At 53.9% G+C, this 23,066-nt stretch overlaps 3 protein-coding genes across 3 annotated transcripts; 2 read left to right on the forward strand and 1 right to left on the reverse strand.

Annotated features, from left to right (window-relative positions):
* Positions 1-20: 20 nt before the first annotated feature.
* LOC130204597 (cytochrome b-245 heavy chain) lies at positions 21-4,996 on the reverse strand. The gene is made up of 13 exons (XM_056431426.1): positions 4,919-4,996; positions 4,430-4,522; positions 3,733-3,843; positions 3,583-3,667; positions 3,340-3,482; positions 2,958-3,139; positions 2,754-2,886; positions 2,593-2,685; positions 2,266-2,519; positions 1,991-2,150; positions 1,743-1,889; positions 1,539-1,663; positions 21-1,147 (listed from the first exon to the last, which is right to left on the reverse strand). The coding sequence occupies exons 1-13, from the start codon at positions 4,961-4,963 to the stop codon at positions 1,030-1,032; spliced, it is 1,689 nt and encodes a 562-aa protein (XP_056287401.1). The 5' UTR covers positions 4,964-4,996; the 3' UTR covers positions 21-1,029.
* Positions 4,997-7,208: 2,212 nt separating this feature from the next.
* On the forward strand, positions 7,209-15,578 carry LOC130204602 (prolactin receptor-like). Its single transcript, XM_056431434.1, has 9 exons — positions 7,209-7,521; positions 9,389-9,492; positions 10,287-10,431; positions 10,546-10,715; positions 11,753-11,925; positions 13,849-14,002; positions 14,074-14,161; positions 14,376-14,445; positions 14,604-15,578. The coding sequence occupies exons 2-9, from the start codon at positions 9,402-9,404 to the stop codon at positions 15,183-15,185; spliced, it is 1,473 nt and encodes a 490-aa protein (XP_056287409.1). The 5' UTR covers positions 7,209-7,521; positions 9,389-9,401; the 3' UTR covers positions 15,186-15,578.
* A 229-nt stretch (positions 15,579-15,807) lies between these two features.
* On the forward strand, positions 15,808-21,576 carry dusp27 (dual specificity phosphatase 27). Its single transcript, XM_056431433.1, has 6 exons — positions 15,808-16,122; positions 16,876-17,026; positions 17,179-17,297; positions 17,736-17,967; positions 18,059-18,276; positions 18,680-21,576. The coding sequence occupies exons 2-6, from the start codon at positions 16,896-16,898 to the stop codon at positions 21,226-21,228; spliced, it is 3,249 nt and encodes a 1,082-aa protein (XP_056287408.1). The 5' UTR covers positions 15,808-16,122; positions 16,876-16,895; the 3' UTR covers positions 21,229-21,576.
* The last annotated feature ends 1,490 nt before the right edge of the window (positions 21,577-23,066 follow it).

Consider the following 23,066-nt stretch of genomic DNA (forward strand, 5'->3'; position numbering starts at 1 on the left):
GAAAAATGCAACAAAACGTCTCAAAGTTAAAGTTTATTATCCATAAAAAGAAGAATTCACTTCGACCTGTGTGAAAATATACATAAATAAACACAAATGTCTTGTTTACTCTGATTAAAAACCTAAAGATATTCAGAGCTTTCTCTTAGTTTTGGTACAATTTAAATATAAAATACTTCTATCACACTGTAACCAGAAGGCTGATGCTCAAACGCTCTGCTGTGTCAGAACCTCCTCCAGGACCAGGAGCACTTTACTGGAATATAAACGGGAAAATCAAAGCAGAATGTTTCCCTTGAAGCTTTGCTGCCTTGCTCGAGGGCGACGTCGCCGTGTAGCGTCCAGGAGGAGACGAGAGAAAAGGGAATGCAAAAAGGAAGAGCGGTTCTAAAAGCAGTTTCACCTCGACAACGCGAAAGGAGAGCGATGGAACACCGGAGAACACCAGAGTTCTCTCTACTGGAGGTTCCTCTGGTACTGAAGGTTCCTCTGGTACCGGAGGTTCCTCACAGTACCGGAGGTTCCTCTCTGGTACTGGAGGTTCCCCTCTACTGGAGGTTCCTCTGGTACTGGAGGTTCCCCTCTACTGGAGATTCCGCTGGTACCGGAGGTTCCCCTCTGGTACTGGAGGTTCCCCTTGGTACTGGAGGTTCCCCTCTGGTACCGGAGGTTCCCCTCGGTACTGGAGGTTCCCCTCTGTACTGAAGGTTCCTCTGGTACCGGAGGTTCCCCTCTGGTACTGGAGGTTCCCCTCGGTACTGGGGGTTCCCCTCTGGTACTGGAGGTTCCCCTTGGTACTGGAGGTTCCTCTGGTACTGGAGGTTCCCCTCTGTACTGAAGGTTCCTCTGGTACTGGAGGTTCCCATCGGTACTGGAGGTTCCCCTCTGGTACCGGAGGTTCCCCTCGGTACCGGAGGTTCCCCTCTGGTACTGGAGGTTCCCCTCGGTACTGGGGGTTCCCCTCTGGTACTGGAGGTTCCCCTCTGTACTGAAGGTTCCTCTGGTACTGGAGGTTCCCCTCGCTGGCCCTCAGAAGTTCTCCTTGTTGAAGATGAACTTGACGTCGTCCTCCGAGTGACTCAGACTCTGTTTCTCCAGAGCGGTCCCGAGCTGGGGGGGTCCGCACAGGAAGACCCCCACCTTGGTGCTGGGGACACAGAGGGGGGGGGGGTATCACTGAGTACTCGTAGTCATGGGGATCGGTTCGTCTGTCAGATTTTTTAAATTGGTGCAAATAAAAAAAATCAAGAAGAATAAAAGTCAAGAATTCAAGAAAAAAATCATAAATATTTATATAAAAGTAAAACTCGCTGTAGAACAAGAAACAGAAGTTGTGTAAGTATTTGTAAAAGGAACGGTAGCTGTGATAGAAGTATTGTTAGTAGTAGTGTGTGTACAGTAGCCTCACCGGGTGCCATGTCACAGTGTGTACATTGTGTGTACAGTAGTACATTGTGTGTACATTGTGTACAGTGTGTATGTTGTGTGTACATAGTGTGTACAGTAGTACATAGTGTGTACATTGTGTAGTGGCTCACCCCGGGTGCTGAGCCGCGATGCTGCAGAACTCGTGGTCCCAGTTGGGTTTCCCGTACAGCGTCTTCTGCTTCAGGCCGGTGATCGGGTCGCTCTCCGCCTCGTGGTGAACCCAGAAGTGAGCGGCCTGCGGACGGAGAACACAGAACTCAGAGGGACCCGGTCGGGTCTCGGCGCCGCGGACCGGCCGGGTCCGGGTCCGGTACCTCGGCCTCCTTCCAGCGGGTCAGGTAGATGTTGTAGCTCAGGAAGTCGGTCACGCCATTCTCCGACATCTGAGCCTCCAGGGACTGGAGCAGGTCCGCGAACCACTCGAAGGCCTGCGTCTCCGGGCAGAGCCAGTAGAAGTAGATCTGTGAGGCACACACACACACAAACAATGTACACACACACACACACACAATGTACACACTGTCAGACTGCATAGGTCCTGAAGACCCGGCGGCCCCCTCACCTTCTTGGTGAAGACGTCCTGGTTCTGGATCCGTTTGTACCACACGGACTTCAGGATGGAGGCGAACGGCGTGACGCCGATGCCGGCGCCGACCAGCATCACCACCTCGTAGCGGAACACGTCTTCACTGGCGGTTCCGAACGGGCCGTCGATGGCCAGCCTGAGGACGGCCATCGAGACCAGAATCAAACATCGATACGTCTTATTCATCTTAACCTACTTCAGTCTCAGGAATGAGAGGTCAGAGGTCATTGACCCCCCCCCCCCCCCCCTACTTGGGCAGCTTCCAGGCCTCCTGCGGCTCGGTGTTGTCTCCCATGCAGGCCTCGTACAGGGCCTGGGTCCAGTCCCCCGCGATGCGGATGTGGGCACTGAAGTAGTCCTCCTCGGGGGCCGAGGTCAGCGTGAAGGGGTGCCACTCCAGAGCGGAGACGGACGGACACTGGATGAAGACGTACTGACCCACCTCCATGTGGAAGCCCTTCCTCTTCATCTGCAGCTCAAGGGTCTTGGAGGGGTGCATCACCACCTGGGAGGGGGGGGGGGGTCATGCTGTCTGCATTGAAAGGGATCCTCTGCGCTCCATCACCGGCCCGGCTCACCTTGGTGATGACGACCTTCTGGTGGGACCGGTAGAAGCGGACCAGCCTCTCGCACACGTAGAGGATCATCGGGCCCACCACCCACTTCCACGTCTGCAGAGGGTTCACAGGTTAATGACGGGCGGCCGGACGCTCGGGAACGCCGGGACGCGGCCGCTCACCATCGGGGGGTTGCCGGCGAACACCGGCGCTGTGCAGTTGGACCCGTCGCGCCCCCAGACCTCAAACTGCTGGGCGCAGGCCTCGGGGGGGTCGGCCTGCAGGCTGCCGGCCGTCTGGCCTCTCACGATGCGCCTGAGGGGGACACGAGGTGAGAGGGGACCCGGGGGGGGGGGGGGGGGGGGGAGGGGACGTACTCCTCTCACCCGAAGCCGTGGAACACGAGTCCCACGAAGAAGACGACGAAGAGGTGGTGCGTGTACCAGAAGACCTCGAAGTACGACCTGCGGATGACCTCCATGGACGAGGTGATGATGAGGACGAGGGCCAGCGTGATGGCCACGCCCGTCAGCCCGGCCACGGTGGTGAACATCACCACGGTCGGGTTCTGCACGGAGACACACTCACACACACACACATCTTCGTCTTCTTTCTCTGCGTCTCATTTGAAAAGAGGAAGGTTCTCCGAAGAGGAAGCTCGTCATGAAGTAATCTCTCTGTCCTCCAATGTGGCAACGAGGCCGGAGGGATTTCACAGATTTGAGTAACGGCTCCACGCCCCCCTCTATGTAGGCCACGCCCCCTCACCGTGTCGTTGCTCCGGATCGGGTTCAGGAAGGATGCGTTGTCCCCGATGGCCGACAGGACGGAGGCCAGCTGGCGGCTGTCGCCGATCAGCTGGGCGTCCATGAAATACTCAAAGTTAAACAAGTGGGCGACGATGTGCACGACTGCAGGAGGAAGAGGAGGAAGAGGAGGAGGTCCATCGTCAGTCAGCAGGTATGCAGCGGTGCATGTTTCATAGCTGTCTCCAGCTGGAGGAGGCGGTACCTGTGTGGAAGGCGATCATGTACGCCACCAGCTTGTGGAACGTGATGCTGCGGTCCAGTTGGCGAGCGGCGGTGCGGCTGCAGCACTGGACACAAAGCAGAGAACCATCAACGTCCTGACCCCCCGTGGTGTCCTCAGTCCTCACGTTACCTGGATGGAGCCTCGGAGGAAGGACAGCAGGTTCCGGCACACCGGCAGCAGGATGAGCAGACAGTTGAAGTTGAGGCAGGCGGCCGGCGCTCGGGCCCAGGGCAGAGCGTGCTGAGGGGCAGAGAGCAGCCACCTGTAATCTGATTACTTTCCTCCCTGAAAGCTGCAGCTGCATTGAGTGATGAGGCCGGCGGTGACCTTTGACCCTCGGGTCACAGCCGACCTTCACGGAGCTCGGGTGTGGCGGTGCGATAAGGAGTGAATAGTGTGAGGCGTTCAGGAGGTTTTCACGCCGCTCTGAGACACGAGGACAGCGTGTTGACTCCCTCCTGACAGGAAACAAGATGCATCGTTGGGAGAGAGTCATCGTGTTTACTGGCAGCAGCAAGACGACGATCCTCCAGGAGCAGCCGTCCACAACATCCTCAAGATTCATTTAAGATTCACTTGTGCCAAAACTTTACAGAGGCGTTACAGTGGAACGAGCAGACGCAGTTTAATGAGGTCTATCGTGCCCCCCCCCCCCCCCTCTCCTGCAGTTTGAGGAAGTGAGAGGGATCGGGTCCTGTTTTTTTTAATGCATATTCTATCTAACTTTCGAGAGGTTAGCTGAGGGTCTTCTTCTCTCTGAAGCTTGCAGTAGAAGAACCGAGATGCCCCCTCCCCCCCCCCCCCCCGAGCCGTGTGGCGGACTCACCCCCAGCAGGACCCGGGTGTAGAACCACTTCTCCACCAGGAAGGCCATGTAGAAGTGGACGAACAGGAAGGCGTTGATGCCGAGCCAGACTAGCTGTGAGGAGCATCAACACTCTGAGCTCACGGCAGACAGCTTCTGGTTCTCAGGGCCCCACAGGGCCACCGGGCCCCTGAGGCCTCAGGGCCCCACCGGGCCGCTGAGGCCTCAGCCCAGCTCTCAGGGCTCAGGGCTTTGGGTTCCAAAAGTACACTTCTCTTTCTAAATGATCCAATAATTCACACAAAATATAGAGAAACGTGTTTTTTAAAATCTAAGTCTTAATAAAATACAATTAGGAAATATCTGATGCAAAGAAAGAGATCCTGAATTATGACATTTAAAGCCTACTTTTGCTTTTTTAAGTCTTTTTTTTTAAGCTTCAGCATCCCGCCCTTTTCACAGAGAAGCTTCAGACCACATGAAGAGTGACATAACGATAATAACACTCACGATAACAAAGATGGAGAGTCCCTCGTTGGCAACAAAGCTCCCCATGGTGAGGAGAGCTATGTGGCAGGAGAGAAGGAAGCAGGAAGCAGTGAAGGAAGAGCGCGCCGACGACTCTCTTTATAACCTCGCTGAGGAGCAAATAAGGAAGCAACGCCGGGCCAGCCACGGGGTTTCTCCTCAGAGAACACGAGAACACGCCTGCACAGCGGGGATGAGTCCGGGGGGGGGGGGGGGGGGCATGGTGAACTTTAGGTGGAGGAAGTGGAAGATTTGTAAATGTGTAGTCAAACGGTCGGTTGCCTCACTTCAAGAGAACCTGAGGACCTGAACCAGAGGACCTGAACCAGAGGACCTGAACCTGAGGACCTGAACCAGAGGACCTAAACCAGAGGACCAGCAGGTCCACGGGTCTCAGGTCCGAGCTCCTCGGTTCCTCCTTCATGAGCAACGCCTCCTCCAGGGCTCCTATGGGAGTCCTCCAGGCTCTGTTCAGGTTCAGAGGTGGAGGACGGGGCCCCCGGAGCCTCCTGGCCTGGTGTTTGAGGGGTTCAGTGAACGCACCATGAGGTTCAAGTCCTCAAATGAAATCTGCTTCTCAGCTGTGGGGCCTGAAGCTTCATGAAATACAGTTGCCCTCAAACACCAGTTTGGATTATTTTGGCTGAACGCCACACCAGAGCCTGAACGTCCCGCTGCCTTTGAGCAAGGTGTGGGGTGGCTGTTGGTGCCGCTCGTGTGGAGGAACAGCGACGTGTGTTTCTGCTGCCACCTAGAGGCCACGTGTTTATTAGAGAATTTAAAAATATGCACTACGTCTGTGAAGTCACCTCAAGAGAAGCTCTACAGGAGAAGCTCTACAGGAGAAGCTCCTCAACAATCCTTTGTGTTTCCTGCAGCCGTCAGCAGTTTATGTAACATCTGAAGACGCGCGGCAGAAGTTGTAAACGATGAAGCTGAGGGTGAAGGTTAAAGTGTAGTTCAGGCCGGTCTCCTCCTAATCTGCATCAGATTAAATCTGTTGTTGTCTTTGAGGATCCAACGTCCCAGAAGCTCTTAGTTTTATTTTATTTATATTCTCCCTTCTTCAACCCGCAGTACCTCCTGCTGAGCATTGAAATGGTGACACACGGGGCTTTTATTGTGAAGGAGCAACAGGAAGCACAACTTGTTTATTATCTCCTCAGGACATGCACTCTGTCGTAAATCAGATCATGTATTGTTTTTATTAACATGAGGCGTTCAGGGCTTCCTGTAAATCAGCCCTTTCCGTTTAAAAGGGTATCTGTGACTGAATTGTGGAATGCGGATAATATAATAACAGTTTTATCCTTAGACTAAATTTCTATAATTAATAAACAACCAAAACTACTTGAAAAAATCAGATAAAATCAAACATACTTAAATTAATAAATATATAAACATTTATCTTACGTGTGGAAGCTCAGTTTCACCAGGTAAACAAACAATACTGTATATTATGTTTAAATTATGTCTTGTAATTAAAAGTATTTCTTGATGTGGACTTAAAACATTCCTCTGATTTTGACATTTATGATGTGGTAAATGTCATGTCATAATTATTTACTGTATACAATCATTATATTTGTGTATTTTTGTATTTATAATATAATATTATATATAATGTGTAACTGTTCTCATTGTGGTGCTCCTCCTCCGGGAGCAGCGGCAGGAGGCCGGCTCAGCCCGGAGAGGAGGCGCGAGCTCCAGCTGGTGTTGGCTGATGATGCCGTGTGGAGGAGCAGCAGCAGCAGCAGCAGGAGGAGCAGCAGCAGGAGGAGCAGCAGCAGGAGGAGCAGCAGCAGGAGGAGGAGCAGCAGGAGGAGGAGCAGCAGGAGGAGCAGCAGGAGGAGGAGCAGGAGGAGGAGGAGCAGCAGGAGGAGGAGGAGGAGCAGCAGGAGGAGGAGGAGCAGCAGCAGGAGGAGGAGGAGGAGGAGGAGCAGCAGGAGGAGGAGCAGCAGGAGCAGCAGGAGGAGCAGCAGCAGGAGGAGGAGCAGCAGGAGGAGCAGCAGCAGGAGGAGGAGGAGCAGCAGGAGGAGGAGCAGCAGGAGGAGGAGCAGCAGCAGGAGGAGCAGCAGCAGGAGGAGGAGCAGCAGCAGGAGCAGCAGCAGCAGCAGGAGGAGGAGCAGCAGGAGGAGGAGGAGCAGCAGCAGCAGCAGGAGGAGCAGCAGCAGGAGGAGGAGCAGCAGCAGGAGGAGGAGCAGCAGCAGGAGGAGGAGGAGCAGCAGCAGCAGCAGGAGGAGCAGCAGGAGGAGGAGCAGCAGCAGGAGGAGGAGCAGCAGCAGGAGGAGGAGCAGCAGGAGCAGCAGCAGCAGCAGTAGCAGGAGGAGGAGGAGGAATCCAGCGGTCAGTGAACGCAACACTCCGCTGGCAGCACACACACAGACCACCACAGCTCCTCCCGCTGCTCCACGGGGACTTCACCCGGACTCCCGGCTGCATCCACCGGCTGTGGGTCCCGGTCCCGGTCCTGGTCCCGGTCCCGGTCCTGGTCCCGGTCCCGATCCCGGTCCCGATCCCGGTCCCGGTCCTGATCCCGGTGTGGGCTCGTGGACTTTAAAGCAGCTGCAGGCGGATCTAAAACGGTAAGACGGATATACCTTTTAATCCTAAAGAGTTGAGGAGAATGTTCCGTGAGCATCTGGAACTTTATCTTTAGTTTAATCAGTTAATCGTTTGGTTTAAAATGTCCCAAAAAATACAAATACATCTTTAATAAAAAGCTTTGTAATTAGTTTTAACTTGGTTGTAACTAAGTGAACTCAGTGAACACTGCTGCCCGCTCAGGGTCTCCTGCAGCAGATTATTTATGTTCCAACTACATTTTAAAGTTACTTTAATATCACAACATGAAGCTTAAAGCTTGACTTGTTTCATGGATTATTGTTTTGATATTTACAGACGCATGTGAATAAGATCCAGGATTAAAACATATTTCTGCTGCACTAAATAACGTTTAGCGCTCTAATATTTAATATTTTTTTCCGTGAGTTCCTTGATGATCTTAAAAACAAGCGCTTCATTCTAACGATAACATTTCTCACTTTAATCCATTTTAACATTAAATCTTAAACTCGGAAACTCCACTTTAACGATTTCATTCACACCACATTTAAATAAATGGATTTATTTCGCTCCAGCTGTTCTGCAGCGGTTGACGGTTGAATTCCCTGCTGGAGACGTCAGATTAGAAGCGGAGCGTCGCTGCTCCTCAGCGTGCGTCGTGACAGATAAGAGGTCATGTGACCCCGGGGAGAAGGAGATGTTCCCCGCGCCGCTCGCGTCCTCCAGTGAGTCGCCTCTGGAACTCAACCTTCAGCCTTCAGGTGAAACTCCCGAGATAATGACGATAAAACACGTGAAGTGAGAGCTCGTCGTCATGACCGTGAGATTCTGTCTGCGTGGACTTTAAGTTCAAAGCATTGAGATGAACTCCAGCCTCTGAAATACTAAATAAACATCCCCAAAAGAGGAGAATATTACACTGGAAGAGGTCTTTTCTTCCTCTCTTTATTGACGCTGCTGATCCTCTTCATCACTTTCTCTCTGAATACTTGTGTTGAATTCATGATCTCAGGCTGATCCTGAAGCGTAGACTCAGAGCTGCGGCGCTTCGCCCGCTCACCGACTGTCAGACGTCAGATCGTCGTCATGGAGACGCGTGAAGCTGCAGGACGCCGCAAACACTCCACGACCCTCAACCTCTCCGCTTATCAATCCTATTCATGGACGCATGAAATCATAATTCATCGGGTGGGTGAGGCGGTGGGGGGGGGGTCCACCGCCCATACTGACTGCAGTGTTCCTCATGGTCGGCAGCACTTCCTGTCAGCTGGTCGCTTGAGGGGGGAAATCCGATTAAACGTAAACATTTGGTACCGCGAGGCTCATCATGTGTCGCATGACCTTTAACAACCTGCGGCTCACAAGGGAAGCTGCAGGCGGCCGAAGATAATTCATTTAACCGAGTTAAAGGGCGAACACGAGCCTTCACTCTGCTCTGTTTGTGCACCGAGACGCTCTGGAACCGTTTTTACTCACGGGGTCAGCGGTCAGCAGGGCCGCCGTTCAATCAGGGGGTTGTGGTTCAATCGCCCTCGTCGAGGTGTCCTTGAGCAACACACTTCACCCTGAATTGCTCCCCGCTGTTTGAAATGTACCATGTAACATGTAAAGCGTCTTTGAGTATCTCAAAAAGACTCCTCTGGTTGTATAGAAGTCTATGCTTCATGTGTTAAAGCTGCATTCTCTCTCCTGACCACCACCTGGTCCCGGATGTTTGACCCCAGGTACTCATTATATATTATATTATATATATTATATGCTAACGCCACACTTTCATCCAGCAGGTCTTACTGATTCTATGTATTTTTTCATTTAATTCAGATGTTATTAACTTAATTTATAATTTTTTAGATGTATAAATAAAATACGGTTCTGGTGGGTCCACAGGCGGAGCTGCGGGATGCTGTGGCTGCTGCTCTGGCTGCTTCCTCTAGGGGGCGCCAGCAGGATGGCGGTCCAGGACGGCGCTCACACAGACGGACGCGGCCCCGGTGAGTCCACGGCGCTCTGAGTGCTCCTGTGAACCAACCCGGAGCGCTGCAGGTGTCACATGACAGTTCACAGAGAGGATTTAAAGAGTGTGAGTGACGCGCTCATGGCGCCGGGACTCCAGAGCGACCTCCAGATGTTGCTGCCGGAGGGAAGGAGGACATTTAGAGGCGCTGGGAAACACTACCACCTTTGTACAGAGGGGGCGCCAAACCACCAGGGGACTAAAGTTCCTTGCAGTAGCTTTAATGTTAACAGGAAGCCGCGTGTTCTTCTGAGATCCATTCATGCTTCTGATGCTGCTCCAGGGGTCCTCCTCTCCAGGACGACTCAGAGCTCATGACCACGTGATGTGGGGGGAACCGTCTGCAGACATGTTCCAGGGAAGAGATGACAAGAAAAATCCATTTCAGAAATATCTGTCGAACATAAGAAGAAGAGTGCGTCTCACTTCCACAGGAGGAGGTCAGTCTGCAGCAGGAAGAGGTCGCCTGACTTCCTGCTGCTGACGCGATCAATGTTCCTCTGTCTGAATCACTGCATGGGACCAACAGACAGTGTTGGATTAGACCTGTATGTGTGTGTGTGTGTGTGTGTGTCAGAAACAGATGTAATCAGGCTTGTGTGGAAGTGAGGTGAGATGATATTTCTCTCCAGCAAATTACCAATTTGATGAAATCCTTCTTCAGGGAAAGTAGTTTGAGCGTTGTTCGGTTCATCCTGTTAAGTCTATAAATCATCCCTTCTATCTACTGCATGAAACACCTCTTCATCCTCTCCTCCTTCTCTTCCTCAGAAGAAGAAGAGGTTGCCGTGACGACTAGGCCTCACATCCACCACTGCCGCTCGCCCAACATGGAGGACTTCAGCTGCTGGTGGCTCCCGCTGGACAACCTGACGGACGGCGAGCAGGTCACGTACGTCCTCGGCTACTCCAAGGAGTATGTACCAAGGCAGTATTGACTATTTACCCGTAATCAATATCGACGCCATCCAGTGACTCGTTCTATCCAACCGACTGCTCGACACCAGGAACATGCGTATTGTTTTTGCAGCAAAGGGCCCCGACGCGAGTGCCCCGACTACGGCTCCTCGGGGCCCTTCAGCTGCCACTTCGACAGCAGCCACACGTCCATCTGGAAGATCTACTGCCTGAGCGTCACCGCCGTCACCGCCGCCGGCGACTACAGCTCCCAGGAGCACTGCCTGGACGTGGCCGAGATAGGTGAGGCCGGAGCGCCGTCCAATAGGGAGCCGGGAGGGCGCCGTCCAATAGGGAGCAGGGTGAGAGCCGTCCAATAGGGAGCCGGGAGGGAGCCGTCCAATAGGGAGCAGGGTGAGAGCCGTCCAATAGGGAGCCGGGAGGGCGCCGTCCAATAGGGAGCAGGGTGTGAGCCGTCCAATAGGGAGCAGGGTGAGAGCCGTCCAATAGGGAGCAGGGAGAGAGCCGTCCAATAGGGAGCAGGGTGAGAGCCGTCCAATATGGAGCAGGGTGAGAGCCGTCCAATAGGGAGCAGGGTGAGAGCCGTCCAATAGGGAGCAGGGAGAGCTCCAATAGGGAGCAGGGTGAGAGCTGTCAATATGGAGCAGGGTGAGAGCCGTCCAATAGGGAGCAGGGTGAGAGCCGTCCAATATGGAGCAGGGTGAGAGCCGTCCAATATGGAGCAGGGTGAGAGCCGTCCAATAGGGAGCAGGGAGAGAGCCGTCCAATAGGGAGCAGGGTGAGAGCCGTCCAATAGGGAGCAGGGAGAGAGCCGTCCAATAGGGAGCCTGGAGGGAGCCGTCCAATAGGGAGCAGGGTGAGAGCCGTCCAATAGGGAGCCGGGAGGGAGCCGTCCAATGCAAGTGCAAGATTCTGATCCCATATTTTTGGGGAACAACTTGCGTGAGGAAGTTTTAATATGCAACACACGGCTCGTTAAAAAGAGGACGCAAATACACAGAATAATTACATTTATGATTCATTCAAATGAGATTATTATCAAAATGAAGCATTTAAAAGAAATAATTCACTTAAAATTAAAACTCCAGGATATTAAAGTTGATTTATTTAAATGTAATTTCCTCCTCACAGAATACTGCAGATTGTTTATTGAATTATAGATTGGGAAAAGCAACATGAGCCGTACAGCATTAGTTTGTCCAACGAGGAACACTGAGTGACGTATTAATATGTAAAGGTGTTTATGAGCATCCCCCCAGATGAAGATCTCCAAGTATAAACATGAATGATGAACATGAGAACTCGTCTTCCTCGTGTAGTTCAGACCGAGGCTCCCGTGAATCTCACCTGCGAGCTGGCGGACGCCGGCGGGGACGAGACGGGCCACCGCGCCCGGCTGAGCTGGAGCTACCCGGTACCGTCGGACCTGCAGTACGGCTGGATCACCCTGGAGTACGAGCTGCAGTACCGCAGGGAGGCCGGCGGCTGGAAGGTACTCACCTGTAGAGGAGGACATGACCTCACCTGTAGAGGAGGACATGACCTCACCTGTAGAGGAGGACATGTCCTCACCTGGGGGGCAGGAGGACATGACCTCACCTGTAGAGGAGGACATGACCTCACCTGGGGGGCAGGAGGACATGACCTCACCTGTAGAGGAGGACATGACCTCACCTGTAGAGGAGGACATGACCTCACCTGTAGAGGAGGACATGTCCTCACCTGTAGAGGAGGACATGTCCTCACCTGTAGAGGAGGACATGACCTCACCTGTAGAGGAGGACATGACCTCACCTGTAGAGGAGGACATGACCTCATCTGTAGAGGAGGACATGACCTCACCTGTAGAGGAGGACATGACCTCACCTGTAGAGGAGGACATGACCTCACCTGTAGAGGAGGACATGACCTCATCTGTAGAGGAGGACATGTCCTCACCTGGGGGGCAGGAGGACATGACCTCACCTGTAGAGGAGGACATGACCTCACCTGTAGAGGAGGACATGTCCTCACCTGTAGAGGAGGACATGTCCTCACCTGGGGGGCAGGAGGACATGACCTCACCTGTAGAGGAGGACATGTCCTCACCTGGGGGACAGGAGGTCATGTCCTCACCTGGGGGACAGGAGTTCATACCCTCACCTGTAGAGGAGGACATGACCTCACCTGTAGAGGAGGACATGTCCTCACCTGGGGGACAGGAGGACATGTCCTCACCTGTAGAGGAGGACATGTCCTCACCTGTAGAGGAGGTCATGTCCTCACCTGGGGGACAGGAGGTCATGTCCTCACCTGTAGAGGAGGACATGTCCTCACCTGGGGGGCAGGAGGACATGTCCTCACCTGGGGGACAGGAGGACGTGTCCTCACCTGTAGAGGAGGTCATGTCCTCACCTGGGGGACAGGAGGACATGACCTCACCTGTAGAGGAGGTCATGTCCTCACCTGGGGGACAGGAGGACATGACCTCACCTGTAGAGGAGGTCATGTCCTCACCTGGGGGACAGGAGGACATGTCCTCACCTGGGGGGCAGGAGGACATGACCTCACCTGGGGGGCAGGAGGACATGTCCTCACCTGTAGAGGAGGACATGTCCTCACCTGTAGAGGAGGTCATGTCCTCACCTGGGGGACAGGAGGACATGACCTCACCTGTAGAGGAGGTCATGTCCTCACCTGGGGGACAGGAGGACATGTCCTCACCTGTAGAGGAGGACATGTCCTCACCTGGGGGACAGGAGGACATGTCCTCACCTGTAGAGGAGGTCATGTCCTCACCTGGGGGACAGGAGGACATGACCTCACCTGTAGAGGAGGACATGTCCTCATCTGGGGGGCAGGAGGACATGACCTCACCTGTAGAGGAGGTCATGTCCTCACCTGGGGGACAGGAGGACATGTCCTCACCTGTAGAGGAGGACATGTCCTCACCTGGGGGACAGGAGGACATGACCTCACCTGTAGAGGAGGACATGTCCTCATCTGGGGGGCAGGAGGACATGACCTCACCTGTAGAGGAGGTCATGTCCTCACCTGGGGGACAGGAGGACATGACCTCACCTGGGGGGCAGGAGGACATGACCTCACCTGTAGAGGAGGACATGTCCTCACCTGTAGAGGAGGTCATGTCCTCACCTGGGGGGCAGGAGGACATGACCTCACCTGTAGAGGAGGTCATGTCCTCACCTGGGGGACAGGAGGACATGTCCTCACCTGTAGAGGAGGACATGTCCTCACCTGGGGGACAGGAGGTCATGTCCTCACCTGGGGGACAGGAGGACATGACCTCACCTGGGGGGCAGGAGGACATGTTATTTGGTTTATTTCCCCTCTGAACCCCTCAGACGTCATAAAGGCGTCTTTGATCTGCTGCCTCTCAGACGATGATGAGGGTCCGATGCCCTTCCTCCCCCAGGTGAAGCATCCTCTGCGGGAGCCTCGGGTGGAGCTGCTGGGCCTCCCGGGGGGGGACTACCTGGTCCGGGTCCGCTGCCGGTCCCACAACTACGGCCTGTGGAGCAGGTGGAGCTCGGCGCTGCAGATGAGCCTCCCCGCCGAGCCGCCGGCAGGTAGGCTCCTCCCACAAAGCAGGCGTTGTCGTGGCCGCGGTGGGTTTGTTGACCCGCTCTCTGTCTGGAAGGTAACGTCCTGGTTCCGGTCGTGGTGGCGGGCGTGGCCGTCGTGGCTCTGCTGGCCGTGCTGCTCGGCGTCATGCCTCAGGGGCGCAGGTAGGAAGCCGGGTTCTACTTCCTGTTGGGAGCGTGAGGTTTATTAGTTTTCATCGGTGAAGGAACGATGATTAAATGAATTCACCCTGGTGACGAGACGAATAAGATTTAAAGATATAAAATATAAACTATTCATCAGCTCCACAGTTTAAGACTTGAACCTTTACTGGATTCCTTCATAGCCTTCAGACTTCCTCTTTCTGTTGTCCTTCAGAATAAAAGACTACTTCCTGCCACCGATTCCAAAGCCGCGGATCATCGGCATCGACCCGCTGCACCTGAAGGTACCACACACACACACACACACACACACACACAGACACATGCGTACACACACACAGACACATGCGTACACACACGCGCATCTTCACTTCCCTCCCTCCTCCCCCTTCCCTCCTCTTTCCTCTCTCTCCTCTCTTCTCCCTCCTCCCCCCCCCCCCAGAAGGGGAACCTGGCTGAGATCGACCATCACTTCAGTAACTTCCACAGCTTCAGCCCCCCGAGCTCCTCGGAGGAGGTCTGGGACCGGGTCAGCGCCGGCGACGTCGTCCTCTCGGCGTGCGGCGTGGCGTCCGACCCGACGGCCCCGATGTTCCCGCGTGACCCGGCGGGGGTCTCGGCCAACCCCCCGGCGTCGTACGTGCGGAGCGTGGCGCCGTACTGCTGCTCGCCGCCCCCGGCCTTCGCCGCGGCGCCGGGCAGGTCCGCGCGGTCCGGGCCGGAGGTTGTGTGTCTGCCGGGCACCGAGTACAGCGTGATGGGACTCCCGGGCCTCCCCGGCGCCGGCCGCTCGCCTCAGGACTTCTACACCTGCGTCCAGCTCCTGAAGAGCGGCGAGGTGCACCTGGTGCCCTGCCCGCCGCCGGCGTACTGCCGCGAGTTCCCGCCTCCCTCGAGGGTCGAGGAGGAGGAGGAGAAGAAGAAGATGAAGATGACTGACGGCCCGGCCACGACAAGTGAGAGGAGCGGCGGCGGTGAGGCGGCGGTCCCTCTGCTGCCGCTCGCCGTCGACAACATGGGCTGAGCACGGAGAGGAAACAGGAAGTGGAACGTTCTTTATGACGACACTGAAAACACAACAGGACACGCAAAGTACGGCGGTGCGTTCAGGGTCCTCTGGACTTCCTCCTGTTCTACAGAGCTGAGGACCCTGAAGATGAAGAGGGAAATGAATGCAGGGCTTTGCTCTCTCAATCCAACATGGAGAGCTTAGAGTGGAATGTTTTCAAGAAGCTTCTTTTCTTCACAACATATTGAACTACGCAAACATTTAGTGTATCAGAGTTTTATTTATGTCCACACAACACTTTGTGATTCCTTAAGTCGCCCTGAGGGACCACTATGGACCATTATGGACTAATATGTACTAATATTAACTATTAAGGATTAATATGAACTTTTAAGGACTAATATTAACTATTAAGGACTAATATGAACAACATATATATATATATATTTATATGTATATATATATTTATATATATATATATATATGTATATATATATTTATATACATATATATTTTTTAATATATAAATATATTTATATACATATATATATTTAAATTTATATATATTTATATGTGCATACATGTGCTTCTGACGTTATAAATAGAGTTGATGACTTGAGATAAAACTCTTCAACACAGAGTTGTTCCCCCGAGCAGAAACCAGGACAAATTAAATGGAGGAAGAAGGAAGGATATAAAAGTAATAAAGTGAAGGAAAGGAATAGAAAAAGGAAATAAGGAAGGACTGAAGGATGACAACAAAAGTTTTCAGAAGTAGTCTCAGGAGTACTCGGTAGTATTCGGGAGTATTTGGTAGTACTCTGTGTCCTGGGTGTCGGGTGTCGGGCTCTGCAGGCCTGTTGGGGGTCTGGAGGGTCTGGGGGGGCGGACTCTAACTCTGCTGTCAGTCTGGACGCCGTCGGCTTCACACGAGCTGCTTCAGACCCCCGAGGTAAGAGCACACACACACACACACTCACTCACTCACAGAATGGTGGTGTTTCGTTTAAAGTGGTCCTCCGGCCCGGTCCGTGTTCTCTGGTTCTGCCCGTGTGGTTCTGGGTGTTCTCCGGAGGCCTCGAGGCTCTCAGCTGTCGCTCAGATAAAAATAGATCTTCACACACGTTGGAGCTTTAAAGCCAGGACACACACACAGCGATAATAACTAGAGAAGAAGAAGAAGAGTGAAACACGCAGCACATTGAAACACAAACAGGAATAAACACACCAACGTGTGTTTGTCTGACATTGTTTAATATTAACTCTGAAACAAAATGTCACCATTTAATAGAAAGTAACTCGTAAATATATTTCCACCACTGCTGGGTTTCAACCACAACGTACAACATGCATTTCACCTCATTTATTCTGGAAGAATTGTTTCTTTAAATCACATTTTGGTTGAAATGAACTAGTTTTCTTTCTGTTGCTGAGAGGTTAGCTTAGCTTAGCATAAAGACTGGAAACGGGGGGAAACTGCTAGCCTGGCTCAACGTGTTACTCCTGTCAACTGTTGAATCATTTGATTCATAAAGTCCTGAAGTCATTTCCATGTTCTAGATCTGACGTCAGCTCTCCACCCTCACACTCTTTGAGGATGATTCATGTCTCTTGTTTTCACATTAGGTCACACATCCTCTTTACATATTATTAACATGTGGTTTTGATGTATAAATAGACACCAATGTCCCTTTTTTATCAATAGCAGGAGGAATCCTGGCTGCGATGGCCTCGACCAATGAGAGCGGCGAGCACCGGGACCAGACGGTCCCTGGCAGCGAGGAAGAGGAGGAGGAGGAGAACCAGAGGAGGCTCCGAGGAATCCAGTCTCACTACCTCCGCTGCCCGTCGCCCAGGTAGGAGAGGAGGCCGCCGCCGGGACCACGACGCGCTGCTCCTTCCATCCCAACACCCACCGACTGAGCTCTAAGTTTATGACGCTTTTGATTCGATTTGTGTATCTGAGGATATTTCCGCTCTTCTTCCTCCTCCTCTTCCTCTCGCTCAGTTTCTCCACGGCTTCAGAGTCCAGGTTCTCGTTGATCTCCGGTTCCGACGCCGCCAGCATCTTCATGGAGCCCATCCACCTCTCGTCCGCCATCGCCGCCAAGAAGATCATCGGCGAGGGTGAGGCGGCGCAGGAAGAGTGTCAGAATGAAGTCCTCCAATCAGAGACCCCGTGAGGTCGCCTCAACCCAATAATGTGTCACATCAGAGTCCACAGCGACACGCCCGATTCCCTTGAATTACGGCCGGCCTTCGGCTCGTTAGCGCCGGAGGAGCCGAGGCGCCTGATTGAGGAGAGGAGCTCGGGGGCACGCCGCGCGGCGCTAACGGACCATGCATGTTTCATCGAGCGCGGAAAGATGTGTGTTGCACACGCGGCGTCACTCACATCTCTGATCTGAGAGGGATGGACACGTCCACGAAGGCATCCTGCAGACGATAGATTTGCTCTGAGAGACGAGACTCGCGTACTTCGAGATATTTAGCCAAGTATGTCGGTTTTCTAACAGAAAACTGCGTCAAAGGTCAAAGGTCATCTGGTTCCCCGTCCGTCCTCAGAGCTGCCGCCCCGCAGCGTGCAGGCCGAGTCCGTCCCGGAGTCCATGCTGGAGACGGCGGAGCAGCTGATGGTGGAGGACCTGTACAACCGCGTCCGGGACATGACCGACGACCGCAGCCCCTACAACACGCCCTGCGTGCTGGACCTGCAGAGGGCCATGGTGCAGGCCCGCCTGGAGGCCCCGCCCAACCCCGTGGACGAGGTCTGGCCCGGAGTCTTCATCGCCGAGAAGTGAGTCCGTCCGGAGAAGCCGCGGTGCACGCTGGGTACGCCGGTGTCCGATTCCCCCCCGCGGGTTCCCGTCACGTTCTGCCGGTTTCAGGTCGGTGGCGGTGAACAAGGCTCGGCTGAAGCGGATGGGCGTGACCCACGTGCTGAACGCCGCCCACGGCACGGGCGTGTACACCGGCGAGTCGTTCTACGCCGGCATGACGCTGCAGTATTTGGGCATCGAGGTGGACGACTTCCCCGACGCCGACATCTCGCCGCACTTCCGGCCCACGGCCGAGTTCCTGGACGACGCTCTGCTGACACACAAAGGTGAGAGGCTCTGACCCGACGAGGACGAAGACGTGTCCGTCTGCATCCACCGAGCTGCTTGTGTTCATGCACTTGTTTAGGAATCGAATAACAGGTTTTCAAAATAAAAGGAGAAGGAAAACTCCACCTACGTATTCAATAACAAAAGCAGAGGATCTGACTAGACAAACAGAAGCTGTGAATTTCCCTTTTAGATAATTTATTTTTTGGGGTTTGACGCTCGACACAAACATCTCGCCGTCGGTGGGCGGAGCTTAGCGGTGACGCAGTCGCGGCATTGAGACTGCGACTGATTCCCAAAGCGATGCCTCCAGGACTTCATCCATAATCAGCATCATTCCTTCATCCGTAAAGACGTCTCTATTGTCGGTCGAAGCTCTTCTAACATCTGGTTCTCGCGCAGGGAAGGTCCTGGTGGTGTCCATGATGGGCGTGAGCCGCGCCGCCGTGCTGGTGGCGTCCTACCTGATGATCTTCCAGCACATGAGCGTCATGGAGGCCCTGAGCTCCGTGAGGAAGAAGCGCGCCATCAACCCCAACGAGGGCTTCCTGAAGCAGCTGCGGGCGCTCAACGAGGCGCTGATGGAGGAGCGCGAAGACGACGACGACACGCTCAGCCAGTGTTCCGTCGTGGACGCGCGTGCCCGCGCTCGCATCTTCGGCGAGGAAGAGGAGGAGGACGACGAGGAGGAGGAGCGGAGTATGGTCGGGGTGAAGGCGCACTCCATCGTGATGGAGGAGGAGGAGGACGGCCAGAGCGTGATGAGCAGCGTCGCCTCGTCCGCCTTCAGGAGCACGCCGACCGACCAGAGGCCGGCCCGACGGGAGGTCGTCCTGCCGGAGACGGGGGGCGGAGGAGGCGGCGAGGAGGAGGAGGAGGAGGAAGAGGACGGCCTGGACAGCATGATCCGTGAGTGGCAGAGGAGGAACGAGAAATACCAGGACGACGGCTGGTGGGAGGCGCAGCTGGACAGCGACGGCGAGGACGGGGAATGTGTCGGCGAGGGCGGACGGAAGGAGGCGTCCCCGGACGCGGAGAGCGTCACCAGCGAGGAGGTGCGCGCCGTGAAGGAGCGGCCGAGGCGCCGCGTCAGGCGCCCGGCCTCGGACGCCGGGTCCTCCTCCAGCTCCATGAGCTACTCCGACCTGTGGAAGCGGCGGCTGAAGGAAATGGAGGAGCAAGCCGCCGCCCGCTACCGCAGGAAGGAGGACGAGGGCGGCGGCACGGAAGGAGGGAGGAAGAAGATGGACGAGGAGGTGGAGAGCCTCCTCTCCGACTCCGGCTCCATGTATAACTTCTGCCACAAGAACAAGGACAAGATGACGCCGCTGGAGCGCTGGCGCGTCAAGAGGATCCAGTTCGGCTGGAACAAGAAGGACCGCGAGGGAGGGGGAGGAGCCGAGACGCCGGCCCACCGGGACGTGGACCTGACGGCGTACCAGACGTGGAAGCTGAGGCAGCAGCGGCGCCTCGGGGAGGAGAACAAGGAGGAGGTGGTGGAGATGAGTCGCGGCGAGGACTCGGCGATGGCGAAGCGGCGGCAGCGCCGCGAGGAGATCCTGGAGCGCTCCAAGAAGACGCTGGAGGAGAGCCGGTCCATGTGCGGCTGGGAGGCTGAGACCCACGTGAGCGGCGGCGCCGTGCCCCTCTCCGCCTTCTGGGCCGGCGCCACGGGAACGCCGAGCGTCGCCAACGACGACGCGGCGTCCGCGCTCAGCGGCCGGTCGTCCGTCGTCTCCTCGGTGTCGCAGCCTCGCGGCGCCAGGTCCGTCGCGCCGGTTCCCCCCATCCTGCCGGTGCCGACGCTCCCGGGCCCCGGAGGAGAACCCATGGTCAACCTGGCCAGCATCCAGAACTGGATCGCCGAGGTCGTCTCTGAAACCATCAGGCAGAAGCAGACAGAGATGAGCCCGTCTCCGCCGTCGCGCGCCGGGTCGGAGTTCCGCTCCGGCAGCCTGGTGTCGGGCCGCGGCGCGGAGGACGACAGCGCCTCCCTGTGGAGCGCCGCCTCCTGCTCGCGGGGGCCGGGCGGGGCGCTCCTCTCCGGCAGCAGCGTCTCCGGTCTCACCGGGAGAAGCTCGGCTCCGGGACCCAAGAGGAACAAGATCACCGGCACCAGCGTGCCGCTCTGCAGCCTCTTCCAGGACCAGGTGGACATGGGCAAGCTGGACGCCATGGACAGGGAGATGAAGGCCGAGATGAGGGGCAAGATGGCCGCCTACGAGAGGAAGAAGATCCTGGAGGACAACAAGCGCAGCACCATGTACAAGAAGAAGAAGCCGAAGGACGACGAAGAGGAGCAGAGGAAGAAGAAAGAGGAGGATTTTCTGGCGGAAGCAAAGAAGGAGAAGAAACCCGCGAGGACCTTCGGCCTCTCCGGGTGTCTGAACCTCAGCCCGGCGCTGGAGAGAGAGAAGAACACCAGCGTGGACGACTGGCTGGCGAGCGTCCGGCCTCCTCCAAACAAGATGGCCGCCGCCGCCGCCGGCCAATCGGACGACGACCTCCACGCCTCCGCGTCCGAATTCGACTTCTCCAGCCGCCGGGCGTCCTACGCGCTCGACGAGGACGAGGAAGCGCTCGGCGTTCCCTCCGGGTTCGGGTCGCAGGACGCTCGCGGCGGGTCGGCGGCGGCGCTCGGCTCCAGGCGGCCAGAGAGCGGCGAGGCCGCGGAGAGCTTCGCCGAGAGGAGGCCCGCCCGGCGCTCGCGGTACGAGGGCGGCGTGGAGGGAGGGAGTCGCAGTGGGAGGGAGGGAGCCGGCAAGACACAGGAGGAGGAGGAGGAGGATGACGTCACCACCTTCATCGCCCAAACCAGGCAGAGGGCCAGAGCCCGGGCCGCCGCCGAGGCCGACGACCACGAGGTGCTGGAGGCCTGGAGGGCGCAGCAGGACGCCAGGGCGCTCAGCGGGGCGCCTCGGAGAGGACGGACAGACGCCGACTCTCAGTGAGTTTCACTCAGCAAATAATATCTAACGATCTATTGGAAACACTTGTGTTGTGATTATTGATCAAGACTAATAACTGTTTTGTGGATTTCTGTATTTGGACAAAAGAAAAACTGTAAAATCAACATCAGTCAGAAAAATGTTTTGTCCTGCATCGAAACGCATTTAGTCTAATTTTTAAAAGTTAATTTAAATGTCATTGTTAATTTTTGTTGCACCACCGTGAATGTAAGAATAAATGTAAGAAACATTTAATAAATATTTTCATAAAAGATGATGTGAAACTCATGAAACAAGGAATCATGTGTTTAATTATTTTATTATTGCAATAAATGTTCTGAAAAATCACGACTCACTTATTTAATTATGATTTCAAGATCTAATTATATGATTAAACCAAACTAAATGAGCAAACATCATTCTTATAATAATCCTAATTTATTTGAATGATTATTCTTACTATTTTTGTTATGATGATGATGATTAGTAATAATGTTTTTTTTTATTACATATAGATAGGTCGTGTAAGATGTATTGTTGTTTTAATAAATTTAAAAAATACATGGTTTTTTTCTACTTTTAATTAATGAATAAATTATAATTCTTATTAAAATGTTTACGTTTCTAATGAAATAAAAAGGATTATTTCTCCATACATTGAGTTTGTTATTCCTGCTTTTATATAATATCTGTTGTTTTAACTTATAAAAGAAGTATATTTATATATTATATAATCTATATTTATATTTGTGGGTGAGAGCGTCACTCGTCATTTTAAAATCATTTATACCGCCATCTAGTGGTCGCTGAGGGTAAGAAGCGATTCCTTCTGTATTTGATTCGATACCACGTCTCAATATAACAGAGGACTCCTGGTCTAACTTTAGTCCGTCCCAGATTGATCATCTTGTTGACAGTGCCACAGGCTCTCTGAGAATGACACTGGACTCGATAGCCCCTCTGAAGAAGAAGACAGTGAGGAAGAGGAGGTTTGCTCCCTGGTATAACCCTCAGACCCGCAAACTGAAGCAACGTCACGAAAGCTTGAACGCATATGGCGTTCAACTAATCTCGAAGAATCCCGCTTAGTTTGGCGAGATAGTCTTAAAACATATAAGAAGGCCCTCCGTAATGCCAGAGCAGCCTATTACTCATCAGTAATAGAAAAATAAATACAACCCCAGGTTTCTCTTCAGCACTGTAGCCAGGCTGACAGAGAGTCACAGCTCTGTGGAGCCGAGCATTCCTATAAACCTTAGTGGTAATGACTTTATGAACTTCTTTAATGAAAAGATTTTAACTATTAGGGACAAGATTAATATTCTCTTGCCCATAACCAGTGCCAATCTGTCCTCAAGTGGAATGGCCTTGGAAACCGCTGTATGCCCTGGTGTATATTAGGAGGGCTTTTCTCCCATCAACCGTGACCAATTATCTTCAACGGTTTCTACTTCTAACCCGTCTACCTGTCTCTTGGACCCCATCCCGACGAGGCTGCTTAAAGACGTGTTGCCTTTAATTGGCGGCTCTCTATTAGATATTATCAATGTGTCTCTGCTAACAGGCCACGTACCACACTCCTTCAAGGTGGCTGTTATTAAACCTCTCCTGAAGAAGCCCACTCTGGATCCAGAGGTGTTGGCTAACTACAGACCGATCTCTAACCTCCCCTTCCTCTCCAAGATCCTTGAGAAAGTGGTCGCAAATCAGTTGTGCGACTTTCTACATTCGAGCAGTTACCCACCCTTGACTTTAGAGTAGAGACTGTGTCTGTCCCACGGCCACTTCAATTAAATAAATCAAAAGTAAGCAGAAGAGGAGTCGTACACAATAACCTTATA

Source organism: Pseudoliparis swirei, chromosome 14 (assembly GCF_029220125.1).
Source record: "Pseudoliparis swirei isolate HS2019 ecotype Mariana Trench chromosome 14, NWPU_hadal_v1, whole genome shotgun sequence".
Classification (NCBI taxonomy): domain Eukaryota; kingdom Metazoa; phylum Chordata; class Actinopteri; order Perciformes; family Liparidae; genus Pseudoliparis; species Pseudoliparis swirei.